Raw genomic sequence first — 9,231 nt, forward strand, 5'->3', positions numbered from 1 at the left:
TGGCAAGATGTTCTGCTCCTGAATCAGCTGTGTGGGTCTTGCCTCTAGCTTCCTTGCAGGGAGTTCTGCTGAAGAGTTCCCTGCTGGGCCTGCAGCCTGGGTCAAAAGAGGATCCCTGGGCCCGGGAAGTCTCACTCACTCGCCGGGCCTGCACTCCGGGTCTGTTTAGGATCCCGTGGCCCTGGTTGTCTCCCTCACTTGCCGGGCCTGCACTCCGGGTCTGTTTAGGATCCCGAGGCCTAGGTCGTCTCACTCACTCGCCGGGCCTGCGCTCTGTGTCTTACAATAGATTTTTACTTTCAAATAATGTCTTCTTATGTTTTATGAGATTCTTACCAATAATATTTCATTTTCACCGCAGAATAGAGTTTCCTTTGCTGTGCAGAAGCTTCAGTGTTGTGCCAAGCATGTATTTAGCTAAAACTTTGTAGGACTGATTGTTTTTTAGGGTATGTGTAGTATAACGTCTTTTGGAGTGAGAGAAATGAAAAACACTTAAAGACTGTTAGTAGAAGTGTTTAGTATCATTAGAGTAGTTCATTTAACAAGTTTATTTTGTCATTTAGTTGCTTTGTTTCTTACGATTCTACTTTTACTAGAATTGTACGAAACGCCCATGAGACGTGCCCTCTGTGTGTGAGTGATGACTGCTGTGTACACAGCCCGGTAGACAGTAGGAACTTCGTCATGTTTTAATAGAGGCCGCATGAATCTTTATTTGAAGTTTGCCTCTCTGAGTGTCTTTTTTGTCAAATAATAAAATAAGCTCTGGGTATTATACATCCTTTTCCTGAAAAGATTATGGTAATTGTATTGTATAGCAACTAATGAAAATTCAGAAAATTTCAAATAAACCGTAATATTATGTGACAGCTACAACCTTTCCTGTGCTTTTGTGTAATGAAATGTAAGAGTTAAACATTCTTCACAATTACTTCAGAAGTTTTCTCTCAATATTTCCATAGAGTGCAGACCCGCGAGACGTGATCCTTGTCAGGACAGATGAGTCTGGAAGAGCGTGGCCACTGAGCACTCCAGGGGCTCTGGAGTCACAAGCGGGGAGTAGGAGGAGACACAGGGTAAACATGACGTGTTTCTGTGTATTAATTCAGGATTTCTTTTTCCATGGAGCTTTTTTATGCTTATGATTAAAAAGTATTTTCAGAAATACATCTTATTAGGGCAAACATTAGATGGTAGTAACTTATGTTATTACTTTTATTCTTAATATCCCTTTCCCTTTTGTACAAAATGGATCTAATGTTTTAAAAATAAATTATGCATATTGAATCATTTTTATTCCCCTTTCCCTCCCTTCCCTCTTCCCTCCATCTCTGGATCCCCTTTCCCCATTGTATTATTGCTATCATAATTATTATCATTGTTATTATTTAGTTCATGTTTACAGCATATAAGATCACCTTCATTGAGGGTAATTGGTACATTATATGACACATTTTAACTGTTTTATGTCAATAATAGAAATTTTTTTTTCTTCCATTTGTGTAGAGGAACTACATTTCTATTAAATAGAATTGAAATTGATTTTTTTTATTTGATTCTAATTGGAGAGGAAAATTGAAATATGAATAATTTGCTTGGTCTTGCTTACAGTTGAGTTTTATATATTCCTTGATATTTTTTACTTTGCCACCTTCGGTCTCTTTGGTCTGTCCCTTCCTGTTTGCATAGGCTTTGTCTCCTTGTTTCTTTTTTCTTTTAGTTTGCTCTTCATTTGTACTTCGGATTACTCGTATGAGAGAAACCACATGGCCTCTAAGCCTGTGTGTCTGATTTATTTAATTTAATATTTTATTTTCAAGGTGTCTCTATTTTCCTTCAAATGAATACTGAGTATTCCATTATGTATAGATATCACATTTTATCTATTCATCTGCTTCCAAGATTTAGCTGTTAGGATAAAGGAAATAAACATACATTAAAATACTCGGGGAAGTGTTTAAACTTCAGTCTACTTGCTTTTTTTTTTTTTTTTTTTTAGTATAGGGTCTATAGGGTGTCACCATCTATGTTTTTTTATTTTTTTATTTGAAAAAATATATATACACTGTATTTTGAATTGTTCATATGAGCGAAACCATGCATTATTTTAGCTTACATATCTGCCTTTGTTGAAAAGAAAGTTTTGTGTTATGTTTCTTCTTTGTAGGCCTCTTTTTGATCTGTGTCTTATACGCTGAATAACTATTTTGAAGATAATGATACAGTGTATTATTTTATTGGGAAATTTTGTTCTAATTTTTCATAAAATGAAAGATTTAATTGTGACAAATTATGCTGCTGTGAACATGGATATGCATGTGTTACTGTAATATGATGTGTTTAATTCTTTAAGATAGCTACAAAAGGGAATAGCTGAGTTGAATGAAAAAGAATTTTTAGTTTTTTGAGAAATCTCAATACTGATTTCCCTAATTATTGTAGTAGTTTACATTCTTACCAACAATGTAGATTTCCTTTTTCACCACAGCTGTACCAGCATTAGTTATTACTTGATTTCTTGATGATTGCCATTCTTCCGGAGACGGAGCTCATTATTGTTTGACTGCATTTCTTTAACCATCAGTGAAGTTGAACATTTTTTCATGTATTTATTGGCCAGTTGTATTTCTTCTTATGAGAAACATTTGTTCATTTCAGATGCCCATTTCTTGAGTAGGTCTCCTATTTTGGAGGGTCTAATTTTTTTGAGCTCTTCATATATTCTAGAGACTAGTCTTCTCTTTGAGGTGTAGCTAGCACAGATTTTTTCTTTCTGTGGGTTATTGCTTCACTCTCTTGGTTGTTAGTTTTTCCTTGACTGTGCAGAAGCTTCTTAATTTGATATCTTCCCATTTGTTGGTTCAAAACTAGACTCATATCTCTCACCATGTACTGAACCAAAATCAAAATAAAGCAACGATCTAAATGCTAAAATAGAAACATTAAATCCGCTAGAAGATAAAATAGGTAGAACTCTTGAAGACATAGATGTAGGCAGAATATAAACAAAAACCCAAATTCCATGGGAAATTTTACAATGTAAAGCTCTAATCTCATCCTACAATAAAGTTTTTGCACAGCTAAAGAAACCACCAACAAAGAAAAGATAGCCCACAGAATAAGGAAATATTTTTTGCCAGATGTTCCTCAGACAAAAAACTATCCAGAATAAAGAAGTCAAAAAACTCAGCCCTCCCCCCAGATTTAAAGACCCAATCCAAAAATGGGCATCTGAAATGAATATGTACTTCTCAGATGAAGTATAAGTGACATACAAGAAAATGTTCAATATCTATTATTTCAGAGATGCAAATTAAAATGCTGAGATTCCAGTTGTGTCCCAAATTTTCTGATCAAGGAGATTATGGGGCCACAGAGGAAAGTGATTGGTGATGTAGAATGTGCCTAAGGAGAGTCACATGGAGAGAAAACTTTTTCTCAGGCTTTCACAGAGAGCAAATTGGTCAAACAATGGCCATGACTCATCCACGTGGCTGACACTGACAAAGGATCTACAAACTGCGGTACAGGTTTTCAGTCTAAATCCTGAGGGGATTTGACTGACTTTGTCAGATTCAAAAGTTACATTTCTTGTTATATAGGTCTTGCTTTATCTTGATTTCAACCATCCAGCAGAAAAGTATAAAAATGAGGTATATAAAGTAAAGTCATACTAATATACTGAGCTGTAAAATGCTCAAGTCAATGACTTCTGATATTGCCAGTCCTACAGATACCCCACTACTATTATGGACTACTGGAATATATTGGATTATTTTGCTGAATTTATGCATCTACAATATTTAAATGACAATGGAATACCCATATCTGACAAAACTAAACAAAAAAGGGGATACAAATGAAGGACCATTTTGTATCTGTATATTCAAAATTGGATAGGTATACAATTGCATTCTCTTAATTCAGTGAATAGGAAGATTTGTTCTAGTGTTTGTAAACAGGATATCATGTCTGCATCTTGTACTGTGAATAACCACTAAGAAGACAACAATATGCAATGTATTAATTTTGAAACTGTCCTACTAATTGGTTTTGAAATGGTCCAATTGCTATTTGTTTCTCAATAAAATTATTTAAGAAAATAAAATAAAATGCTGAGATTCCGTCTCACTGTGGAAAGAATGGCTATTACCAAAAAATCAATCAATAACAAATGTTGGCTGAACTGTGGGGAGAAAGGAACCCTTCGCTACTGTTGGTAAGAATGCAGACTGATGCAAGCACTGTGGAAACCAATGTAGAGATTCCTCAAAACACTAGGACTAGTAGTTCCCTTTGACCTTGTTGCTATTTCTTGTACCATTGAAATTTTGTTCAGAAAGTCTTAGCCTACACCTAAGACATCAAGAGTTTTACTTGTTCTGTCTTCCAGTAAGTTCAGAGTTTCTGCTTAAATATTTAGATCTTTGATCCATTTTCATTTTAGTTTATTACACAGACATATGGGTCCAGCTCCAGTCTTCTGTGTGCCTATAGGTAGCAAGTTTTCTCCACACTGTTTGATAAATGGGCTGTTCTGCCTCCAGTGTATGTTTCTGGCCTGTTTGTCAAAGATCAAACAGGTGAATGTATCTGGGTTGCTTCTGCATCCTGTGTTCTGTTCCCTCAGTCCACGTGTCTTGTGTTGTGCCAGTAATTTTTTATCACTGTAGCCTTGTAGTGTAACCTCAAGTCCAGGATTGTGATGTTTCCTATTGACTTTAATTTCCCAGGATTGCTTTTTCTGGTTTCATGTGAATTTTAGTTTTTTGGGTTTTTTTTTCTAGTTACATGAAGAATGTTGTAGCTATTTTGATTTGGATTGTATTAAATCAGTTTTGGAAGTGGCCATTTTGACTATGTTGTTTCTGCCTATCCAAGAACAGGGGCTATTTTAACATTTTTTGACGTCCTCTTTCATCTCCTTTTTTAGAGTACAGTTGCACTTTGGTTCACAAACTTAATTTCTTCTATGATTTGGGAGGGTTTTGTTTGTTTGGGTACCGGGAATTGAACTCAGCACCTTGTGGTTACCAGGCAGGTGCTTGTGCTGTTGAGCTATATCCCTGGCCCTGTTCTGTGATTTAGGAAACAATGGCCATGTTTATGTTTGTGTGGGAATGATGACTATGGTCCTGTTTATCACTAGATGCATAGTTTGCATATAAAAACAAAATTTTGCCAGATGCTTCTGTTTGTGAACCAAATTGTTTGCAAACAAAATCATTTAAGCCATGTTACCACTTTAGGGTAATTTTTATTATAGAGGCATTTCCTTTCCTTGATTAGGTTAATTCCTAAGTTTTTCTTTTTCTTGGTACTACTGTGAATGATGTTGTTTTCATTTCTTAATGAGTTTATTATTGGTATACAGGAACCTTACTGACTTTTGTGTGATTTTGCATCCTGTACATGGTTAAATTTTGTTTTAATTCTAGAACTTATTTGGTGGAGTTGCTTTTGGGTCTTCTATGTTGAGGATCTTGTTATCTGCAAGTGATGATAATATGACTTTTTCTTCTTTTTTAAAACATTTATTTATTTAATATGGGGTCTCACTATGCAGCAGCTAGGACTCAACTTATAGTAATCTTCCTGTCTCAGCTTCCCCCGTGCTGGGATTACAAGCGTGTGCCACCACACGTGCTTTCCGTCACTGGCATGATGTGATCAAACGTGGGTCCTTGCACTTGCCAGGCAGGCGCTTAGACCACTGAGCTATCTCCCATCCCCCTCTCCCCTTTTTAATTATTTTTTTCTTTTTTCTATACATACCCATTTTATTTCTTTCTCTTGCCTGATTGTTCTGGCTTATGGCTTTAGTCCTGTGTTGAATGAGATTGGTAATAGTGGGCATCTTTGTCTTTTTCCTGATTTAGAGTGAAAGCTTTCAACTTGTATTTAATACAATTTTGGTGGTTGGTTTGTCACAAACGACTTTTATCAAATTCAGGTAAGGTCCTTCTGTACCTTTTTCTTGTAGGATTTTTATCATGAGTGGATTTTTAATTTTTGTCAAAAAACACTTTATGCATCTATTCATGTGACCATGTGGTTTTTGTTTGTGTTTCTCTTTATGTACTTTGAGTGTATTGAACTATCTGTTGATGTATCCCTGGAATAAAACCTATTTGTCGTATTGTATGATCCATTTGATGATTAGTTGAATTCTGTTTGTCAATATCTCACTGAGGATTTTTGCATCTGTGCTCATTGAGATTGTACTGTAGCTTTTAGTTGGGTCTTTGTCCAGCCCCTTTTCACTTTCTTTGAAAAGTTTGCGAACTCTTGGTATTATAATCTCCTTAATGATCTTATAGAATTCAGTAATGAATCCATTAGGTCCTAGGGTTTTCTTAGTAGGTTGGTTTTTCTTATTACTGTCTTCATTTCATTGCTTATTATTAAACGTTTAGAGTTTCTTTTCTTTCTTTCTTTATTTTTTTTTTTCCTGTATTTAGAGCAGGATTTACGGGGTGTTCAAGGTCTTACTACGCAGATTGGACTTGTAGTGATTCTCCTGTTTACAGCCTCCCAAGTGCTGGGATTACAGGCATGTGCCACCATGCCCAGTCTCAATCGCTGTCTCAGCTCGCCCTAGGGGCGGGGCAGCATGGCATGGCACTCAGAAGATGAACCCTGGCTTCTGTGCTCTGCCTAAGCAGGTGCTTTAGTCTGCTGAGCTACCAGGCTAGCCCCAAGTTTTGATGTCCTAGTGTAATTTTGGAATTCATAGAATTCTAGGAAATAGTACATTTCTTGAAGATTTTCCCATTTGTGGAAGTATAGTTTTTCACAGTAGTTACTATCTTGTGAATTTTGATGGTATCCATTGTGATTTTGCGTTTTTTATTTGCAGTTGTATTATTGAGGGGTTTTTTTTTGTCTTTTTTTTAGTAAGTTTGGCTTAGAGTTTATTTTGCTTATTCTTACAAAGAAACAGCTGTTTAGTTTATTGATTCTTTGTATTTTTTGCTTCAATTTCATTAGCTTTTATTCTGAGTTTTATGATTTTTATCTCTAATGTTTAAGGCAAGTTTAATTCTAGTGTACATTTCTTTGATGTTGTATCTAGTTTTTTTTTTTTTAAATTTTATTTTATGTGTGTGTGTGTGTGTGTGGCCAGCTCAGCCCACCAGGGGGCGGGGCTGGCTGGCATGTGGTGCTGGGGGATTGAACCACGGTCCCTGTGCTTTGCTAAGCTTGTTTTAAGTAGGTGCTTTAGACCACTGAGCCATCTCGCCAGCCCCAATGTATCTAGTTTTTAACATACTTATTCACAAGTCTTTGAGGCCAAGTTTATGGGACCCGGCAATGCAGTATCCCAACACAGTAATGTGTGAATTATGTAGGTTCTGTGAGCCTTTACATATCTTTTTTTTTTTTTTCTTTTCCCGCTCTTATGATTATTTATTTATTTTTACTTTTTGGCAGAACCAGGGATTGAACTCAGGCTCTTGTGCTTGCCAGGGAAGCACTTACTCTACTGAGCCATGGCGCTGGCCCCTCCCATAATTATTTTTAGTAGTATCTTGAGGCCCTTAAGTTGGCAAAAACAATACACTGTTTTGTTTGTTTTAGTGATCCTCCTGTTTTCAGGCTCCCCAGCACTGGAGTTATAGGCATGCAGCACCATACTGGGTCTCTGGTGTTAGCTCAGCATGCCTGGGGTTGGGATTGGTGCGGCATGTGGTGCTGGATATTGAGCCCGGTTCCTGTGCTTGTCTCATCGTGTGGTTAGTCCGCTGAGCTATCTCACTGGTCCCAACACACTGTTTTTAATTTTCCTAAGTTAGGTTTTTATTTTAAATTTGACTATGATGCAAATATCAATTGATTATCTGAAAAAAATTTCAGATTTTTTTCATTTTTGTGCTGAACTTTTCTACCAAATGTTTATTTCTCCTTTGGTTGCTTATGCTACTAATGATTATAATTAGTTCTTTCAATAAATAGAAATGTAATTTCTTTGGCAACTGACAATAGACATTTTTCTAATATGATAGTAATTAGGAAGAGGAGAACAGTAAAGAATAGTAAAAGTTTGAATATGGGAAATGACAGAATTGACTTGGATTCTATAAGCACATAATGAGATGGTACTGAGAGCTCTGTTTGAGTTACTTACTATTGAACAATCTGGGCATAGCAAACGTAGACACATTGACTCAGCAGTTGTGATTTTCTCTTTGTGCATGATGAAAGGACAAGTGGGCCAGAAATTATAAAGATTTGGAACCAGGGAGTGACTGAAGTCATGACATATGAGAGGTGTGAACTAGAAGAAAAGAATAGCACTATTGGGAAAATCAGTGGACTCTGGTTCCAAAGATCTCAAAGAAATTGAAGGTCAAAATTTATTTGGTTAAAGAAATAAAGAGGAGTGTCAAGGAGATTTGATGTGGGGGATATAAATAACACTTTTCTATTTCATTCCTGGATATGGAACCAATTGAGAGGAAAATTTGGGATTCAAATAGGTGGGGATCCACGTATCAGGTTTTGTTTCTGATAAAGCTGTATGTATAACAAGGGTTAGGTGTGGGTATCTTAGCAATTCCATTTGCTGTAATAGAATATCCTAGATGGAGTGGTCTAAGTAATATGAATTCATTTCTTATAGTTCTGGAGACTGGGAAGTCCAAATCAGGGCACGTGTGTGGTGAGATCATGTTTCTTTATATGTTGATAGTGATTTTCTCATTCTACCCTCATCTGGCAGAGAAGAAAGCTGGTGAACGGGAGGGAAGGAAGAAACGGCATTCTCATGTCTTCTTTTTCTTTTTCTTTTTCTTTTTCTTTTTCTTTTTCTTTTTTTTTTTTTTTTTGTGGAACCAGAGATTGAACTCAGACCCTTGCACTTGCCAGGCAAACGTTTATTCTACTGAGCTGTCTCTCCAACCCCTCTCATGTCTATTGATAAGGGTATTAATCTTATTCACGACCTACCATCATGACCTGAGTACCTCCTACAGAGACCCCCTGCTTAGGGCTATCAATTTGAAATTTCAGTATGTGAGCTTTTGGGGGCAAGGGTTCAAACATTGTCCAAATTAAGTCTACCACAGTGAGTTTGCTAATACTTAAACTGTTTTAGATATACTTATTCCATCACTGTGTAAGTGTAGTCTACCTTTTAATTACAAGGAGTTTTAACTACAGAGAAATGCAGAGAGGAGAGAGAGAGAGAGAGAGAGAGAGAGAGAGAGAGAGAGAGAGAGAGAGAGA

General features: G+C 36.4%; 1 protein-coding gene across 2 annotated transcripts in view; it reads left to right on the forward strand.

The window, feature by feature from the left end:
- Positions 1-9,231, forward strand: part of Cwf19l2 (CWF19 like 2, cell cycle control (S. pombe)) — a 142,555-nt gene that overhangs the window by 58,582 nt on the left and 74,742 nt on the right. For both annotated transcript variants that reach the window (XM_023709448.1, XM_023709449.1), the window contains exon 11: positions 966-1,079. In XM_023709448.1, coding sequence (XP_023565216.1) covers positions 966-1,079 — 114 coding nt within the window. The remainder of the gene's footprint in view (positions 1-965; positions 1,080-9,231) is intronic.

The sequence above is a fragment of the Octodon degus genome, unplaced genomic scaffold (genome assembly GCF_000260255.1).
Source record: "Octodon degus isolate 3935 unplaced genomic scaffold, OctDeg1.0 scaffold00012, whole genome shotgun sequence".
Lineage (NCBI taxonomy): Eukaryota > Metazoa > Chordata > Mammalia > Rodentia > Octodontidae > Octodon > Octodon degus.